Source organism: Hippoglossus stenolepis, chromosome 4 (genome assembly GCF_022539355.2).
Source record: "Hippoglossus stenolepis isolate QCI-W04-F060 chromosome 4, HSTE1.2, whole genome shotgun sequence".
NCBI classification, from domain to species: Eukaryota; Metazoa; Chordata; class Actinopteri; order Pleuronectiformes; family Pleuronectidae; genus Hippoglossus; species Hippoglossus stenolepis.
The window spans coordinates 7,405,088-7,423,749 of NC_061486.1; the positions used below are offsets into that span (position 1 = coordinate 7,405,088).

The 18,662-nt window shown below is 39.9% G+C and overlaps 3 protein-coding genes across 3 annotated transcripts; 2 read left to right on the forward strand and 1 right to left on the reverse strand.

Moving 5' to 3' along the window:
- The first annotated feature begins 956 nt into the window (after positions 1–956).
- LOC118105717 (mitochondrial uncoupling protein 2) lies at positions 957–5,312 on the forward strand. Its single transcript, XM_035153507.2, has 6 exons — positions 957–1,520; positions 1,993–2,200; positions 3,254–3,457; positions 3,615–3,716; positions 3,971–4,151; positions 4,243–5,312. The coding sequence occupies exons 1-6, from the start codon at positions 1,395–1,397 to the stop codon at positions 4,343–4,345; spliced, it is 924 nt and encodes a 307-aa protein (XP_035009398.1). The 5' UTR covers positions 957–1,394; the 3' UTR covers positions 4,346–5,312.
- A 113-nt stretch (positions 5,313–5,425) lies between these two features.
- On the reverse strand, positions 5,426–8,173 carry LOC118105719 (vacuolar protein sorting-associated protein 37D). The gene is made up of 3 exons (XM_035153510.2): positions 7,992–8,173; positions 7,650–7,821; positions 5,426–7,125 (listed from the first exon to the last, which is right to left on the reverse strand). Exons 1-3 carry the CDS (start codon positions 8,094–8,096, stop codon positions 6,962–6,964), a joined length of 441 nt encoding a protein of 146 aa, XP_035009401.1. The 5' UTR covers positions 8,097–8,173; the 3' UTR covers positions 5,426–6,961.
- An 844-nt stretch (positions 8,174–9,017) lies between these two features.
- Positions 9,018–17,270, forward strand: camkk1b (calcium/calmodulin-dependent protein kinase kinase 1, alpha b). The gene is made up of 17 exons (XM_035153508.2): positions 9,018–9,157; positions 10,313–10,624; positions 10,721–10,768; positions 10,858–10,911; positions 11,003–11,054; positions 11,168–11,298; positions 12,014–12,050; positions 12,170–12,191; positions 12,303–12,391; positions 12,728–12,927; positions 13,072–13,125; positions 13,226–13,299; positions 13,638–13,725; positions 13,814–13,942; positions 14,615–14,718; positions 16,430–16,480; positions 16,894–17,270. Exons 2-17 carry the CDS (start codon positions 10,385–10,387, stop codon positions 16,958–16,960), a joined length of 1,440 nt encoding a protein of 479 aa, XP_035009399.1. The 5' UTR covers positions 9,018–9,157; positions 10,313–10,384; the 3' UTR covers positions 16,961–17,270.
- The last annotated feature ends 1,392 nt before the right edge of the window (positions 17,271–18,662 follow it).

Below are 18,662 nucleotides of genomic sequence, written 5' to 3' on the forward strand. Positions count from 1 at the left end.
TCTCTTTTTGTTTTGGATCATTGGTTTGCTGCATGAGGTTAATCCATTTTTTTTTTATAGATGTCATTTAATGATGTCTCCTCCCGGGCGCTTCACAGATAAGCTTGTTTGATTTGGATCATGTCCAAATCTTTTCCTTCTCTACGCCAGAGGTTACTCTTGTTCTCTTCAGACCAGAAAACATCCAACCTGTTTCTCATCCCTGCATTTCTTTGTTAATTCCAGTCTGGTCTGATTCTTACTTGCATATGAGCTGATGAGACGGTAACAACATCAGCCCTGCCCTGTGGAGGTGGGAGGTGATGCCAGGGACTCTTGTTTAGTATTTCTGTAATCAACTGTCTGTTGTTGTCTTTGGTCACCAAGTTCCACTTTCATAAGATCGGGGTACAAGTTAAAAACAGTCAAAGGACCAATCGTCCCCTAACCCTAACCCTTCAGTAATGTAGGTGTCACTAAAGTCGTCCTACAAACCTGCACATACTGGCTTTAAAACAGCGTCCGACGCAGTGTGGAGCACAATCTCTTTGAAGACCTTTATACTGACTGCAGAAACTTTTTCTACATTTAGAATGTATTTATTTATTTGTTAAACTTTTTTATTCATGACATTTACACTTTCTTCTTGACATTTTAACTTAATTCTCAACTTTTCAACTTTATTCTAAAATGTTCAACTTTTATCTCAACAGTCCAACTTTATTCTTGACATTTTGACTATATTCTCAACTTTTCGACTTATTCCCTGACATTTAAAATGTATTATTTGATTGTTAAACTTTTTTATTCATGACATTTACACTTTTTTCGTGACATTTCAAACGTTATTTTTGAAATGCCAAAAAAAAAAAAATCTCCTGTTGCTTCCTTACTTTTTTTCTACTTCTCTTCCATGCTACATTCCTGCTGGTGATGTAGGAGCCTCTTGACATTCCTCATAGCTGCAGCAGAGTGTTTGCCTGTCATGTGTCTGCTCATGTTGGGCGGAGCAGCAGCAGCAGCAGAGGCTGGTGTGTCTTTACACTCAGTCAGGTGTTTCAGTGGCTGAGCGGTTTCTCGAGGAGGCAGACTACTTCCTGCTTTGTTCTTGATTTCATATTTTTGTAGTGGTTTGATAGATTAGAGTTTTTTATGGCTCACCTGCGCTCCTGCTTTTCAACACACATACTTTTCTTACCTGGGACTTGACTCTGGCTGAAGCAGCCGGCTCACCGGCATCTGATCCCAGGACAGGAAGTCGTGACAGGGACGACGTTTATGTCGTAGGATATGATGCATTACAGGTGACACTGGGCTTAAGCTGCTTTATCGGCTGCAGATTGATTGGTTGATGGGCTGGGCTCGGTGTTGAGGTGGATTGAATTTAGTTGATCGTCTGAGCTGAGTCACAGATCATGGCTGGGAGAGGGACGGTCGATCTGGCCCCTTCAGCCGCTGTCAAGGTCTTCTCAGCAGGAACAGCTGGCTGCGTGGCCGACCTGGTCACTTTCCCCCTGGACACAGCCAAAGTCAGACTGCAGGTGAGCTCATCAATACACAACCACCCCCAGTGGTACTTCAGATTGGATAACCCACATGTATATGTTTGGACTTCTCTGAGTTACCTGTCAAACCACTGCATTGAATCTGTTTGTTGTCAAAGCACTTTACACAATCCCAAAATGTAATAATCTCCTTGAACCATAATATGCCATAAAAACTCAGCATAGTGTAATAGTGTAATTCCGGTGTTATTGTTGTTATAGAAAGTAAACACATCCTCATGTTGTTAAACCCTGCCCTGCTCCAGGAGCATCTCACCACGTGCAGTCGAGTTAACATAGACTGTATATCATCAATGATGCAACACTTACAACAATGAAAATGTACATATAAGAACAGGCATTTAAACTGTATATGGTTCTATATGAATTGATATGATTTCAGCAAGTATTTTCACTTCAACCCGAGTTGAGCAACGTAAGTATTAAATCATTTTATTGTTCACTCCAGATCCAAGGTGAATTCAAGCCCTCAGTGGGAGTCCAGAGGCCGAGATACCGGGGCGTGTTCGGCACCATCTACACCATGGTGAAAACCGAGGGCGCGAGGAGTCTGTACAGTGGCCTGGTGGCCGGGCTGCAGAGACAGATGAGCTTCGCCTCGGTGCGGATCGGCCTCTACGACACCATCAAGCAGGTTTACAGCAGAGGATCAGAGAGTGAGTCACCAAACAGTCCAGATGTGCAGCCAAAGAAAGCAGTGTCCATTCAAATCTATATCCCAGTTTAGTTTCCAACAACTGTGTAATAGGACATTGTGCAAATAATTAAACACTTTTTATTGACTTAGTTAAATTTAAACATTACTGCAACCAATGATTAGTCTCATTATAAAATAATCAGGAGGCTATATGCCAAATACGTTGAGTTTACTACAATTTAAAGAAACAGAGACCATCACACGTTTGAGATTTTTGCTTAAAAAACATTACAATTGCAAAAAATAAATTATAAATATAGCTGCAGACTAATCTTCTGTTCTTTTATGATGATTTTATTACATCATCTTTGCTGCTTGAATGATTTCTTACTCAGACCTACAGTTGCAAACATGACGCAACATCATGGGCGACAAGTCAGACTGGGTAATTACAATATGTATAGTATATCTATACGAAAACAATAAGTTAGGGATACAATTAAATAGTCCAAAAATTTGAACAAGCCTATTGTTGCTTCGACAACAACAACCTGTTGGACCAGTTTACCTTCAGGCGGTTGAAACCCTGTCCCCAAATGTGAGAAAATATCACCTGCACTGGAGAAACTTAAAGACAAGTCAAGTAAATATAATGTTTCGGTGCATAGAAAACGGACTTTTCTGTTTTAAAAAAAGAAAGAGCTGCATGTGCTAAGAACTGGTTTTGCAGAAACCTGCCCAAGGATGTAGGTCACAGGACAGATTCCTTTCCCAGGGGACAGATGTGTGTTTATCCTGGAGGATCTTAACCGACAGGGAGGCTGGGAGAAACATGGAAAGACGGACAGAAAAAAATACTCTGTCAAAATAAATAGAGAAATATAAAAGCAGATAGAAACATAACTGCACTTTACTAGGTGCTGTGGCTGCACTGTGCAATGATAAACTCAAATATACTGCATATATACTGTATATTAATATTTCACAAATTGCATATCAAGTGGTTAATCTGGAGTAAAACAGATCTGTCTGTTAGCTTGTGCAGTCTAATGCGTGCTCCTTGTTGCAACAGACGTAGGAATCGGGACTCGGCTGCTGGCGGGCTGCACCACGGGGGCCATGGCGGTGGCGCTCGCTCAGCCCACTGATGTGGTCAAAGTCAGGTTCCAGGCTCAGGTGCGCCTTCCGGAGGGCGGCTCCGCGAAGAGATACAGCAGCACCATCGAGGCCTACAAGACCATAGCCAGGGAAGAAGGCGTCAGAGGGCTCTGGAAAGGTGCATTAAAATGTGGAGATAATGTAACTGTCGGTGTTATTGTTGTAAAGTTAGTGTGTTAGACGTCTAAGATTTGAGCACCACTGACTTACTGGATTGCGCTTATGTTTATTATATTCAGGTTGAATATTATTCCTAAAAACCTTTATTTTTTTAGGTGTTTTCCCAAATATAACTCGTAATGCCATCGTGAACTGCTCCGAGCTGGTGACGTATGACATCATCAAAGAGCTCATCCTGCAGCACAAACTGATGACAGGTGAGTTCAATCCCTCGAATACAAACCTCAACATTACAGATGTTTCATTTTACCTTTGTTGCTCCGCAGGGAAAGGGATTAAGAAAAACACAAGGCAATATAAAAACATTTTAAGAGTAAAATAATACAGAAGATACAACAAATACAACAGTAGAAATCGAGATGACAGTGAGGTTACAATGCAGTGTGAGATGTTATAGTAGAAATACTTCTTTGTTCTTTGTGTCCCTGATTAAAGTTTGATATTTCCACAGACAACATGCCGTGTCACTTCACCGCAGGCTTCGCCGCAGGTTTCTGCACCACCATCGTAGCGTCCCCGGTGGACGTGGTCAAAACACGCTTCATGAACTCAGTCCCCGGGCAGTACAGCGGTGCCATGAACTGTGCCCTCACCATGCTAATTAAAGAGGGGCCCACAGCTTTCTACAAGGGGTACGTTACTGCAGCATAGATGCAAAGTTATATGTTGAACAAAGCAAAAAAAAAAAAACATTTAAATCTCAATCCTTTCTAAATTCTTCAGATTTGTGCCCTCGTTTCTTCGTCTGGGTTCCTGGAACATCGTGATGTTTGTGAGCTACGAGCAGATCAAGAGAGCGGTGGTGAGATTTCAGCAGACCTGGTAGTCCTCGCTGGGTCCTGTGTGGCCGCTGCTGCGGCACTGGAGCGATGAAGCAGGACGTTCTTAAAGAGAGAGAGAGAGTCTGCTGCCGGTCTGGACCTGCTCCTCCTCAGGGATGAAACTACATCTGCACTGACTGTACTGTCCATGAAGAGGCCCTGTAGGCTCCTCTATGGGCCCTATAGAAAAACTGCAGGGATGTTTTTATGTTCATGATTTTTTTCATAACATGCGCACATTGTTATACATGTTTTGTAATGTTGTTTTAGGCCTTTTCACAGAGGACATTGTAACATGTTGCAGTAATTGATACAATACTTTTCCATTTAGCTGCTTCAGTTTCAGGGTCGGGTGTTTAGCTACGAATCAATCCCCCAGATTGATTTTACAACCTGGCTGAATTTGAGCGAGACCGAGTTGGATTCATGGCCTGCTTGAACTTGTGTTTGGCTGTTTTCATGAGCAGTTTCTGTTTTATTCATCTGATGTCCCACAAATCAGTAGTTGTGTAATACTTTACATGTTGTAGACTTGTCAGCAGAGGCGTTACAACAGGATATGGGCAGGTAATGTCCTTAGGGTCCAGAGAACCGCAGTTATGATATCTTTGTTTCAGGAGACTGCAATGACACCACTGTCAGAAACCTCTAATCTGGCCTCATGCCAGTAGCTTTCCATTCTTTCTTTCTTCTCGATAAGAGTACGGTACAATTTAAAGTGTGAGTGAAGTCACAGGCTCTGACTGCGCATGAAGGCAGATTAAAACATGAGGAGTTCACACATCTTGCAATTTTTTTTTAATATTATGCAAACTGTGAATTATACATGATATATGGATTTTATATTTCATGTTATGTCCTATACAAATATGCATATTTGTATTTGTTCACTAGGTAAATGATACAAATTAAGCAGGATACTGAAACCACATCCACAGGATTTATTTCCAAATAAAATAAAGTACCCAAAAATCCATTTATGGTGTGTTTATTTTTCCTTTTGAAAGAGCAAATTAAACAAGGGGGGGGGGGGTATGACCCAACATATGGGACCCCATTTTCAGAACATAGTCTTTAGTCAGCTTGTTATAATTGTAATGTATATTCTTCAGTGTACGTCGGCTTTGCTGGAGCATTTTAACGAGTCATCACAGAGACGCTGAGGTGAATGAGGTGAGAAGCACAAAACGATGAGCTGACAGATGAGAAAATTGCCCAATTTGAGTCTTGTGGGACAAAAGAGGCTGCTGACAAAAGATGTAACTGAAGACTGTGGTGTAACATGAACACGCTCCGCCTTGCTAATCATCTCCTGTCGTGCCAGCGAGGTTCCTCCATGGTTGAATTGGTATGGCGAGCTTGTCCGGGGCCATATGGCACCCTGGGTAACCTTCACCAGAGTCCAGATGAGTCGACCGGGAGGGAAACTTCAAAGACAGTGAACTAGTGATGGAATTTACAGGATTATTGTAAAAGACTTAAAATATGTGCAGGTAAATGTTAGGATGAGGAGGGGTATTGGTCAGATTAAAGAAAAGTGGAGTTAATGGTCCTTTGCTGACGTTGGCCGGAGATATCAAGTTTCTGTGAGAAGTTCAAGTTCACTGTTCTGTTCAGTATTTTTCAGACACACATGTTCTCACCAGTCTTGTTGTCTTTTGTTCAATCAGCTGTTTACAATCCATGTTATTGTTCATTTATCAGACAGAAGCGGTTCCCTCCTTTTCGGTAGCAAACTAATAAATATTTACGAGATCCAAATTTGGGTTTTCGGTCAGTAACAGTTATTGATGGAGGACGGTCATGGACAAAGTTTTTCATCATTCATTTGGGGCCATCGTTCATTATACAGGTGCAGTGGAAACACAGGTATGTATGTTTTTTTATTCAACACAAAATTGTTTCTTCAGGATTGTTGGACAGATTAGATTTTTCTATTAGTCTCATTAACATAAATATATTGTATTGTAAATGTTCTGTGTTACTACATAGAATATATATGTGTAAGTCCTAATTATTGTTATTTAGATGGAACTTTAAATTTTAATCTTATATTAAATGTAAGTTCCTTGTCTCCCACTGCCATTGAGATTTGTTCAATGCAGCTGCCTCAGTGTTACAGTAAAAGATGTATAGTTGTAGACATGTTTGTATTTTAATACACTAAAGACTGTTGGTTAATGTAGAAAATCACAAATCTCAAAAAGACCAAGCAGTTTTTTTAAAGTTTCTGCATCTCCAGACTTTGTGTTGGATTGGTTTGAAATTAAGACGAATAAAAATACAGTCACATTGAATATTTCTAACCAAAACGTTCAGACTGGATCAAACGTCACTGTGGCGCCTGTTGATGCCTCCTCTGCTTCACCTTCAGTGGCTCGAGACGGACGGGGACTGTCGGCCGCTTGGGGCCTCGTCCGTACTCTCCTGGACAGAAAGACTGAAAACACATCGGTAAGTGTGGTATGGATAGATATCGGGCAGAGACTCCATGGTCTCCAAAGGGCAGGAAAGCAGGGTGGCAGCAGGAGGGTAGGACGACAGCTGTGGTTAGACCGCACACTGCAGGGAGGCAGGGGTGGTGCATCTGCTCAGGAAAGATCACTGAGAAACCCTGAGCTTCAGGGTGAAACTCCCTGAGTCTTGTTGTCTCTCCACGTTGAATCGTTTCCTCGAGTTTCTTCACCACGATCAATCTGATGTGATGGCGTCCGCGCAGGCTGAGGAAAGAATCCAAGAAATGTGCCAGCTGCATTTTCCTCTCTGCAAACCTTTGGAAGAGCAGCTGTCAGGAGAAATATTTCATTATTGTCCATCAACATATTAGACCTCTCATTAGCTTCTGACATTTTTATGGTCTTTGCTTAAACTTGGTTGATTTAGATCTTATTTATCTGCTTATCTTTCCTGTCCCCTGTTTCTCAGGTATTGTCGTTAAGCCCGAATGTTGCTGCTCTTCAACCCTTTACAGGACGGTGGGTGTAAAATCATATTACCTGAAAACAGCTGGATTTGGCAGCTTCTTCTTTGAAACAAATTAATATCAAGGTGCTTGAATACATCCTGCGATTTAGCAGCGTTACGGAAAATTACATCAGAGGCCAATATGCTGACTTTTAAAACAGAAGTGCATCCTTACCTCACACTCCTCCTCTGCATGATTTATCTTTTTCAGGAGACACAGTTGTGCATAGTAAACACTGTATTTCTCTGCTGCAGAAGGAGGAGAAACTATCTTCACAATGGCAATGCATATTTAAAACAGCCATAGGAGAAAAAAAATCTATCATAATACATTTAAGAACTCACCGAGTTGTTCTTGTTTGGCCTGAATGATGCTTCTGCGTCTTTCTAGTTCCTTGTATTTCATCGCGAGCAGCAGCTTAGCATCTCTAAATTTGGGTTTTTGGGAAAGACTGAACTTTGCCAATCTTTGATTTGAAACCAGCGTCTTCTCCACAGCTTTCTGAAGTCCCTGAAACTGGAAACAAACACACATTCAAAACTCCTGAAAGTGTTGCACTTTAGCCAAACCCTGCAAGATCTAACTACATGTGGGACCCCTGTAATTTTTATATATAGTTTCTCACAATGCATATATGTACCCACACATTTTGCATGTATGTGGAAATATGTCTATCTGGCTCTCACCTTCTCACTGCAGCTGATGATGTGATGTATTTTGTCTTCGTCTTCCAGCAGCTCCCGCAGCTCTCTAGTCCTCAAACCTCGGAGCTGAACCTCCGGCAGAGACATGATGACCCTCGGCTCTGGGAGCTCAGAGTTTGGTACCTGATGCAAGGTGAGCTGTCAATGCTGCATTCAGGGACTGTCGGAAAACTCTCTAAAATAAGACCAGAGCACATAATGAGCTTCAATAGACCAAAGGTTTCTTCGTTACAAACATTTCTGTTCAAAAGTTAAACACACTGGTGTTGCTCAGTGTAGCTATTGTATTTTTAATGTAGGTGTAAATGAAAATTCAGTTTTCTGGTTAACTATAAACACAACAACCCGAAAGTTAGATTCTCTCTTTGTCTTTTTTTTCATTTATTTATCTTCATTTTGTGCTTGAGATCATCCTCTGTCTCTTTTTTGGTCATTCTGCGTCTTTCTGTGGTTGTTTTAGTTCTTGATTTTCTCATTTTTTCAATGTTGTTCTACATCTTTCAAACTAGAAATATTTACTGGCACTTCTACAGAGGATGCAGATCAGCCACAACATAAACAACATCATACAGGGTTAACCCTAACCCTAACCCTATTTTATTTGTTTTTAAAATGTAATAAGAAATAATGTATTCTCAGTGGGTTAATTACAACATTTCCCTACTGCAGATAGAAGTATTGGTTTTATTATATCTCATCTGAAACATGCAAGCATTGGTAAATAACAGCACACCAATCATTATTCCCTGTATTACTCATTATAGTCTTACATTTTTTTTATTAATAATCTGCTAATTTTTTTATTGGACCCATACATTTTTCCACTTAGTGATGTGTGATATCAACCTGTTAGCAGACTGTGAGGTGTGCTGTGTGTTATTCTGTGTTTTTGCACCCGTTGTCCTGTGAGTGTTTGTCCTTCGTGGGACAGGGTGGAGCCTGGAGGAGGGAACACAGCCTCCCTCAGAATAACTCTGCCTGGTCTATATGTGGCCTGAGTTAATCCTTAATACGAGCGCGGCTGAGGTCCCTCCCTGCTCGTCAGTGAAAGTCCTGCACTGAGACATGGAGGAGTTTCCCCTCCTGAGAGCAGCCGGACGATATGCAGATTAACCCCAGCCGCCCTTGACACAGGACATCTCCACTGTGTGAGTCCAGTCAACTATCTACCTCTTATATTCAACTTGTATGGATTAGTTTATCTGTGTCATATATGTTGAATGGGATTCAGAGGAATCGGAGGCTTTTGCTGCTGTTTTTTAATCGACCAATCTTATTGCAAAGACATCAATTTTTATATATATTCACACAGATATATATACACACACACACACAAACACAGAGAGAGTTCACAATGTGTGAGTCTTCTGCTGTATTGTGAGTTCACTTGCCTTACCTGTAAACTCGTTCCTCTATGTGACATAAGAAGCTTTTCAATCCTGCACGCTTACGAAACAGCGAGTCGAGCTCACAAGGAGTTAAGGGTCAAAATCACACATTTATTTGCGTGTTAAGATCATGAAATGTTAATAATACAAAAGAAAACTGGTTTGAAGTTTTGACACTGGCCAACAACAGTTAAAAGCGTTATAATGCCTTCATTGTATAAGAAGGTGAACCACACGTACCAGCACGTCAGTTTCAGCGGTCAAAGCCAAGATAGCACTATGTGTAGTTAAACTAAATCTATTTATTTATTTAAAGTATTGTTTTTCTTTAGTTTTCTACTATATACTATATAATACATAATACATTCAAATATCTATATGTCCATTTCCAAGATATGATCATTTAATTGTATTTTGAGAACAAAGATAATCTCACATTTCTGTGTGATGTATTTACTTAATTTTCATAATTTTCAGGCCCAACTGTTGAATGACATCACTCAAGGCTTTTAATCAGGCATCCAGCAGCTTCCTCTGGAGCCGCAAAAGATCCCTTTAAACATACAATGCATGTATACTGTATATATATTGACTCTTCCAGCTCTAATGGTGATCTTCATCTGTGTTTGGCATGAAGATGCATTTGCAGAGAACAGAAACATGCTTGAGAGGAATCTGCAGTTATAAAAAGCTGCTAAAAAGCTTTATGAAATAAAATAAAATAAGAAAATATTGATTTGGCTTCTTGCATTAAAAAGTTTGGTTTATCAGGTGACTCTCAGGTTTAGGAGTTTGGATTTTGTCTCCACATAAGTTAACCAATAATGAAAAAGTGTCAAATCACTGAATCCAGCTTTGTGGCTGTGTACTTGTGAGTGTGTGTGATGTCTTCATTTCTGCTCCCACACGTCTCAGTGCAGTGATGCCTCCTCTGGTACCAAACCACCTCAGGGACGTTCAGCTGTAAGTGAAGGAGCACCCACCACCATGAGTGAAGACACTGCCTGCAGGGCAGAGCCGGACTCGGAGCACAACGGGGAGCTGGCCGACCTGGTGGCTGCCATGAACATGGCCGCCAGCCGTGTGACGCCGCCCAACGGCAACAGGCCCAGCAGCTCTCAGAGACTTCGGCTCTCGGACAGGAAGCTGTCTCTGCAGGAGCGAGGGTCCCGCATAGCCCGGCAGCCCACCATCGAGACCAAACGCGTGTCCATCACAGATGCTGATGTGAGGAGTCCTGACCTGGCACAAGCATAATTGAACAGATTATATATTACACCTGAAATGTGTCACTGATTGAATTCTCCCTTTCAAACTCTGCAGGACTGTGTCCAGCTCAACCAGTACAAGCTGAAGAACGAGATTGGAAAGGTGATTAATAAACATGTAATAGATTAGTGATCCAGATGAAATAGATGTGATGACTTAAGTTATTTACACTGGTTGTTTTTACTCTGCAGGGTTCATATGGAGTGGTGAAGTTAGCTTATGATGAAGACTCTGAACAGTACTACGTGAGTCAAAGCTCCTAAATTGTGCATTAACAGTCAAAGTGTTAACACAAGAATTTGTCCAACTTTTGTCCAACGACTCTTGTTTATTCAGGCGATGAAAGTCGTTTCAAAGAAGAAGCTGATGAGGCTGTGTGGATTTCTGCGTGAGTGAAAATCTCCTTCTCCACTAACATTTTAAATGTCTTTTCTCTGGTGATAATCTGTGTTTGTGTGTTTGTGTGTGTGTGTGTGTGTGTGTGTGATTGTTTGTTGTCAGGCCGCCTGCCTCCTCCGAGATCAAACTCACAGGATCCGTTACCCAAAGCCGCGCTGCATCTGGAGAAAGTGTACAAAGAGATCGCCATCCTGAAGAAACTCGACCATCATAATGTTGTTAAACTGGTGGAGGTCAGTCACATGACTCTGATGTTTATCTAACATGTTCAATTAAAATAATTCCCCTACTTAAATATTAGTCTGGCATGTTTCTGTAAGAAGACGGATACATGGTGATGGAGTGCAGGTCAAATATGATGTAACTTTCATTTTATTTTGTGAAAACACAAATGGTGCAAAGAAAAGAAAGGGTGATATACTCGTGTGAAAAGACTAATGCATTTTAAAGGATGAGTGTGTAATATTCCTTATGATCTATTTGCAGAAATGGAAAATTCAGAAATATGTTTAATCATTGCAAACTAAACATTGTAGAGTTTTTATATTAGCTTAAAAATGGTTCCTGAATATTTATATTGTGTACAGTTGGGTGCAATATTCAGCTTCACCACTAGATATCACTAAATGCTACACAGTGGTCTTTTCATCAAAATGTGGAATACAACAAAAGAGTCAAAAGAGATGTGCAGAGAAACATGTGTTTTTGTTTTTTAATTGGATTTAATGTTGTCACCACACTATATATAATGATACTGCTGAAGGTTTACATTGAGACCTGAGAAGAGGTACTTCTGTTCAAACTAAATGGAGTCGTCTGTGGAGTTTTACCACGGGTATTCATGGCCTTTAAAACCACATGATTATTCTTCCTATAGCACAAATAAATGACAGGATTTGTGTAAAAAAAAATGCAGAACACAAGACCTGGTAATAATGTGTTTTGCAGGTGCTTGATGATCCTGATGAAGATGGACTTCATATGGGTAGGGACTCATTCATCCATTTTGCAGTCACTGAACTTAGCTCCTCGTGTATCGATACGATAAACACAATATCAGCACAAATGTAGGAAGTCGTGAAAATCTGATTATTTTTCCTCAAGCCTTCGAGTTGGTGACTAAAGGGTATGTTGTTGTTTTTTTGTGCATTCACGTGTTTTTTAAAAATTTCATTCCACCATGAGACACAGTGTAAATCTTTCATTTCTTTATTTCCACCTCTCATGTTGACGTCAGCCCGGTGATGGAGGTGCCGACAGACGACCCGTTCACAGAGGAGCAGGCTCGCTTTTACTTCAGAGACATCGTCCTGGGAATAGAGTACTGTAAGTTATAATGATATAAGATATCACATAACAGCTTTACGTAAAGGACCCCTATTTCAGAAGTATATAAACCTGTATTAAATTATATACAACACACTATAATGTGGCTGTGTATGTATTTAATATATACATAGTGCTTGTAAATTCTAAGTAGGTGAATATAAAGTAAAGTGATGCAATACTGAAGTTGTGGTCTGTAACTACTGTCTTTTAAATCTGATGATCTGTTTTAATTTGCTGGATTGTACATTTAAATTCTTTAGAAATAGGGATTCATCTTGATAATAACGTTCATGGGATGTTGAAAATAATATTTCTCTTGATTATTTTCTGCAGTGCATTACCACAAGATCATCCACCGAGACATCAAACCCTCCAACCTGCTGCTGGGAGACGACGGCCATATCAAGATCGCTGACTTTGGCGTGAGCAATGAGTTTGAGGGGGCGGACGCCCTCCTGTCCAGCACGGCGGGGACCCCGGCCTTCATGGCCCCTGAGATGATGACCGAACACGAGCAGGCCTTCAGTGGGAAGGTGAGACAAACCGTCCCCTGCTGGTCGGCTGGTGACCCGACAGTGGTCGTCACCAGTGCATTACATGGGGTCTGACTGTGACTCACACTGTTGTCTCACCACCCTCTGAGAGCTTTTCAGTACTGACGTGCATTTGTTTTCCAGGCGTTAGACGTGTGGGCGATGGGAGTCACGCTCTACTGTTTTGTCATCGGAAAGGTACGTGAGTTAACAGCAAAACGCACGTAGAATAAAATAATTACATTTTAACATGTACTTTTAATAATGATATCATTAAATGTTGTTTGTCCGGTTTCAGTGTCCTTTTTATGACGAATACATCGTCGCCCTGCGCAAAGAAATCAAGAACAAACCTGTGGACTTTCCAGAGACGTAAGCAAAGAGTCGACCTGTTGAGTCTTTACAGTCACGCTCCTCATTGAAAGTTTAAAAGTTTCTAGCCTGTTGATGTGAGCATTAAAGCGGCCATGTTTCTTTATCTTGCTAAAATAAATCAGACTTTTCTCCCAACAGAAACTGACTCTAAAGCAGTTTAATGCATTATAAGGTGTAATCATTGGGTCATTTACTCACCCAGTCAGTATCACAGACAAGTTCCGTTTCTTATTTCTCTTCTGAATCCTTTGCCAGTTTTGTAGCCACAGCTAAAACATATTTATCTGTAAAACTGTAGAGATAATTATGCAATTTCTCTTTTTCTATCTACGCAGACCATCGGTTTGTAGCGAACTGCAGGAGCTCATTGAACGGATGCTGGATAAAAACCCTGAAACAAGAATCACCATCCCTGAAATCAAGGTCACAAAACAAAGAGGAATCACCTCATGTGATTATTATTTTATAAAACACCATCTGTAACGAAGGTGTTTTGTGAATGTTGCTACAGCTTCATCCGTGGGTGACGGAGGACGGTTTGGATCCTCTCCCCCTGGAGGAGGAGCACTGTACTGCGTTGGAAGTCACTGAGGAGGAGGTGCAGAACAGCGTCAAGCTCATCCCGAAGCTTTCTGCTGTGGTGAGTCCCACAACGCTGCTGCTTGTCTTTCATCAGTCAACACTTTAAAGATCACACCGCCCCAAACTCACGACTCAGTGCATACTGACCATAGACTGTGTATAAAGATGGACGACATTACAGATCTCAAAAGTGAAGCCAAAACATCTAATCGCCCCCTGGTGGCTGTTTGTGGAAGGAAGTGGAGATGCATCGTCCATCTTTATTAACAGTCTATGATACTGATTCGTTTTTTTTTTGTTTATCACAAATTGCGTTCAGATTGTTTTTGTTTTTTGCATCACAAACATTTACCTCACTTGCACTTTAGCAACTTTATTTTATTATCCCATAAACTGTATATAGATGTACTTTTGTATATATTAAAGTATTTAAACATTCAAAAATATAGTTTAGTTGCAAGAAAATAGTGAGTTAACAGTTAAAAGTTGGCAGGCAGGACAAAAATACATATTGCTTCATAGAGGACGCAAGAAATGTAATTTTGCTTATAATGTTGTCTGTCAAGTTGTGACATTTTAGTACAGGATAGGTGATGGGGACATGAATAGTTATTAAAAAGAGTTTTAGATTTTAATGGATATCTTCTTTATAAAAAACAAGCTATTCAAAAGTGTATATTTTGTTGTGGAGACTTGTCTTTTCTCTGAGACTGTGTGATGTCCACTGCAGATTGTGGTGAAGACAATGCTGAGGAAGCGCTCTTTCAGTAATCCCTTTGAGTGTCTGGGCAGACGGGCAGAAAGGTCCATGTCTGCCCCTGGAGGTCTTCTTACGTAAGTAGCCTACTCTGCAAATCCTTCCTGCTCCGCTCTGCCAATCTGCCAGCTCTGCGATTAGGCCTCCAACAGCACAAAGCAGCGAGCAGACGCTTGAACAAAAATAGATCCGTCAGTCGAAAACTTCACACGTTGTAGTTTGCCTCTCACATATTGAACATATTAGATCCACAATCACATCTACGCCATTACTCTTTGAATAGTGACGTGCTAGGTTACAGTTTGTTTTGGTCCAGATAAAAGTGTTTGTCCTCTTTTTATTAGCTAATTGGAAAAACCCTGCAGCAGCAGCAGCGGCAGCGCTAATAATGGTCGTGCTGCTTTAGTTTTCCATTAACAATCCAGGGGGACAGCAGCTAATTACACCTCCATGTAAAGAGATGTGAAACTGCAGCTACATCCTCCTCCACACGATCACACCAGCACCAGTGCTACAGCATTTACAGCACTGCAGTCACCCACACAAATTAAATCTGTGGAGACCAGGCTCTCTGTCCATCATGTGATTCTGTGTGGAAACGGTCCGACAGCAGGTGGGACTGAAAATGAAAAATTAGCTGAAAATGGGTTTGTTGAAGTTGTTTCTGAGCGCTTTAAAAATACACATTTCATTATTTGAAAGGCGTAGTTTGATGCAGCCAGTTTTATGAAGAAGATCAAAATGTTGATGTTTCTTGACATTGTGTTATTAAATATGACAATGTCCTCCCCTGAGTAGAATAATATAATCAAATGAATAAATACATTTGACAACAGGAAATGATGCTTGTACGTGGACAGAAATATTTCAATAGTGTAAGAAAGACTAAACTCCTGCATCAATAAACAAGCAGGTTGTAATAACATATCAGATATTTAACTCAGTTTCAAAAAGTATTAATTGTATTTATCCATAATTATTTACTTCATAAAGCATTTTTAAATTATTCAATATCGTGCACTTTGGCTCGCTGCATCTTCTCAGAAGCTTAAGCACAATTGGCCTGATGGGGGCGTTATAATAATAAAATTACAGATTTCCAGATGGTTGTGTCATTATTAGTGTTTAAAATTTGAAATGCTGATGCTTAAAGGAAACAACGCTTTTGGAAATAAATAAATTGTAAAAGTATTTGCTGTGCTGCTGAGACTTGTATGAGAAGATTGATTTCACTTTCATCACAGCTCAGTAAACATGAAGCTGCAGCCAAACAGCCCGTGGCTCCGTATAAAGGCTGGAAACAGTCTGGCTCTGTCCAAAGGCAACAAAATCTGCCTGTCAGCACGTCTGAAGCTCACTAATTAACACGCTGGATCTTGTTGGTTTCATTTCGTACTCAAACCGTAGCGTATAATCAATCGTTTTCCGTTTTAATACCTGAAAAAAAACATAACTTGTTTTTATAATTCAGCGTTTCTGCGGATTAAACTAAAAAATTTAATTTGTAATCATAATCATGTCAATCGGCTTTCTTGATGGACGTTGTCAGTTTTAAACATGATGAAGTGAGTTTACAGTCTTTGTGCTAAGCTATATTAGCTTTATATTTATTGTAATAAGAGTAACATCTGAGTCTGTAAAAAGCAAATAAGCTTATTTACCCAAATGTTTGACCTTTCATTTAAACTGCCACAGTCCTGCTACGATAAAGTCTGTGTTTAACAGTGATGTAAGCAAACCCAGTGTATCTGTGAGTCTGACCTCTTACGTCACATCTCCTTCTTACAGTGGTTCCTGGGGCTTATTGAAGTCTTCGCCTCAGCTTCATCCTTCCTTGAGGTAAAGTTTTTTAAAAGCATTTATGTTGAGCTCTCCACACACACACATACACACACCACACGCAGACACACACACACCACAGCTCATCAGTTGTTCAACCGTAAGAGGATTTAAGAGAGGCAAGACAACGCAAATCTCTCAACAGCGAGCTGTACCTAAAATAACTGGACACACAAACACAAACACACAGGGTTGTTGTTGAGTGCTTTGTGTTTCCTCCTTCTCCGGTGTCCTCTTGAGGTTGATGTGGATAAAAAGTGATGAGCTGTCCTGTGGAGGACATGTTCTCTGTGACATTTTTAGTCTACCCCTTCTCCATCTCCTCCTCCTCCTCCTCCTCCTCCTCCTCCTCCTCCACCCCTCCTCCTACTCCTCCTCCCTTCAACAACATGACGGAGAGTATTTGTCCACAGGAAAGTCAGCAACGAGGGGAGCAGAGACGGAGAGCTGGAGGACCTGTATGAAGAGTACACAGATTAAACCACACATGCATTGACACCGACTGAAATCTTAGTGCTTTGCTGTCATGCTTGCTGTGCTTAATTGTTTTTTTATCACTTTAGTGCAAAAACTCTTCTGTGATAAAATTAATATTTAAAAGATGGAATAGTGCAATAAATAGATTTTAAAAAGTAGCAATTAAAACTGGATGTTATTCTCACTATTCTCATGAATGTAATAAGATTTATTTTCTTTCGATTGTTCTTAAAAATGTAAATATGCTCGATAAAGAAGATATTTTTACATTTTCCTACAGCTGTTGAAGATAATAAAAAAATCCAATTTCAAACGGTGACTTTGAGTGAGTGCAGAATAGAGCCATTGGTGATTTTGTGAAAATGCAGTTTCTGCTACAAACATTAATATTGCTGAACCACTAGATGACAGCCTTGTGGCAGCCTGTGTATTGTGTTTTCTTCTTTGTTCTGTCCTTAGATTCCCTCATCAACCCATTCAGCAACGGTCTGTGCTGTTGTTTTACACAGGAATTGTGATATTTTACCATTAGTCGCATTTAATCTTTCTTAAAAATGCTATTTAATCTTCCTGTAAATACATATTCCTACATCGCTGTGCATTCTTCTTAAACCTCCAGAGATGCTCAGAGGCTGAACTAAGGATCTCACATCTTTAAACACTGAACCTGCAGCCAGATTTTATTTCCAAGGCCTGATTTTAATGCCTTTCAGTAAGAAATGCACTCTCTTCTCCAGACCAGAAGAGAGCAGCATTGTGTTGTAAGTAAAGAGGCCCTGAGTTTGAGCCCTTGATGACAGCAATAACTCTGAATACTGTATAAACTAGAACTATGAAGACACAATTAATACTAATACAACCATGTATTACCATATTTTCATCCATTATATTGTGTCCTCATAGGGGCCCACTGCAGAGTTAATGTTTGTAACTAATTCTAAAGAGTTAAATCTACTTCCAACTACATCATAGTTTTATTAAATGTATTAAAAATCTAAAACAGTTAGTTTAAATCATTAAAACTTTAGAAATTAGGTTAAAAAAAAACATCTACAAGGGAACCTCTGAAGCACTGTTCAATCAGGAGCCATTTCTGTAACACAAGCCACCACAACTTTCAAAATTCCAGTTGAAGTACAAATATGTTTTTATATATATATATATATATATGTCTGTATCACTTTGTTTTATTTACGTCTGCTGACATGAAGAAATACCTACAGTAAAAGTAGCAATACCACAGTGTAAAAAAATACATTTTTACTTATTTGTTTAATTATTATTTCAAGTAAACTTTCTGTATTTACAATTCTCATTTAAGTGAAAGTACAGTCTAAGCATCAAAATGTGGTATAAAGAATGTACATAGCGCAGAACTATAGTATTTTTGAGTATTCCACACTAATGATATACAATGTTATATAATATTGCATTAGGTGGGGCTAATTTCAACTACTTTATATGCTGATGACTTGCTAAAGCTATAATAATACATTCATCAATAATAAAAATTGTTTATTTTGTAGTATTCACAATTTGAATCTGGAAATCAACCAGTCACCAAAGCTGCAAGGTGAAATTGAGTAAACACTACAATATTTACTTTCGGAAATGTGGAAGTAGCAGAAATATGTAATACTCAAAGTACTCGTAGGCTTTTAGAGGATTTGGCCAAATGCAAATCCCACCGCCGCTCCTTTTCTCT

Excerpts from the sequence above, each read along its gene's own strand:
- LOC118105717 (XM_035153507.2), top strand. The coding sequence starts at position 1,395 with ATGGCTGGGAGAGGGACGGTCGATCTGGCCCCTTCAGCCGCTGTCAAG. Across the intron at positions 3,717-3,970 it reads GCAGCACAAACTGATGACAG|ACAACATGCCGTGTCACTTC; the intron begins GTGAGTTCAATC and ends ATATTTCCACAG. Across the intron at positions 4,152-4,242 it reads CCCACAGCTTTCTACAAGGG|ATTTGTGCCCTCGTTTCTTC; the intron begins GTACGTTACTGC and ends TAAATTCTTCAG.
- LOC118105719 (XM_035153510.2), bottom strand. The coding sequence starts at position 8,096 with ATGTCTCTGCCGGAGGTTCAGCTCCGAGGTTTGAGGACTAGAGAGCTG. Across the intron at positions 7,822-7,991 it reads TCATCAGCTGCAGTGAGAAG|TTTCAGGGACTTCAGAAAGC; the intron begins GTGAGAGCCAGA and ends GTTTGTTTCCAG. Across the intron at positions 7,126-7,649 it reads GGCCAAACAAGAACAACTCG|CTGCTCTTCCAAAGGTTTGC; the intron begins GTGAGTTCTTAA and ends TTCTCCTGACAG.
- camkk1b (XM_035153508.2), top strand. The coding sequence starts at position 10,385 with ATGAGTGAAGACACTGCCTGCAGGGCAGAGCCGGACTCGGAGCACAAC. Across the intron at positions 10,625-10,720 it reads TGTCCATCACAGATGCTGAT|GACTGTGTCCAGCTCAACCA; the intron begins GTGAGGAGTCCT and ends CAAACTCTGCAG. Across the intron at positions 14,719-16,429 it reads GCCCCTGGAGGTCTTCTTAC|TGGTTCCTGGGGCTTATTGA; the intron begins GTAAGTAGCCTA and ends TCCTTCTTACAG.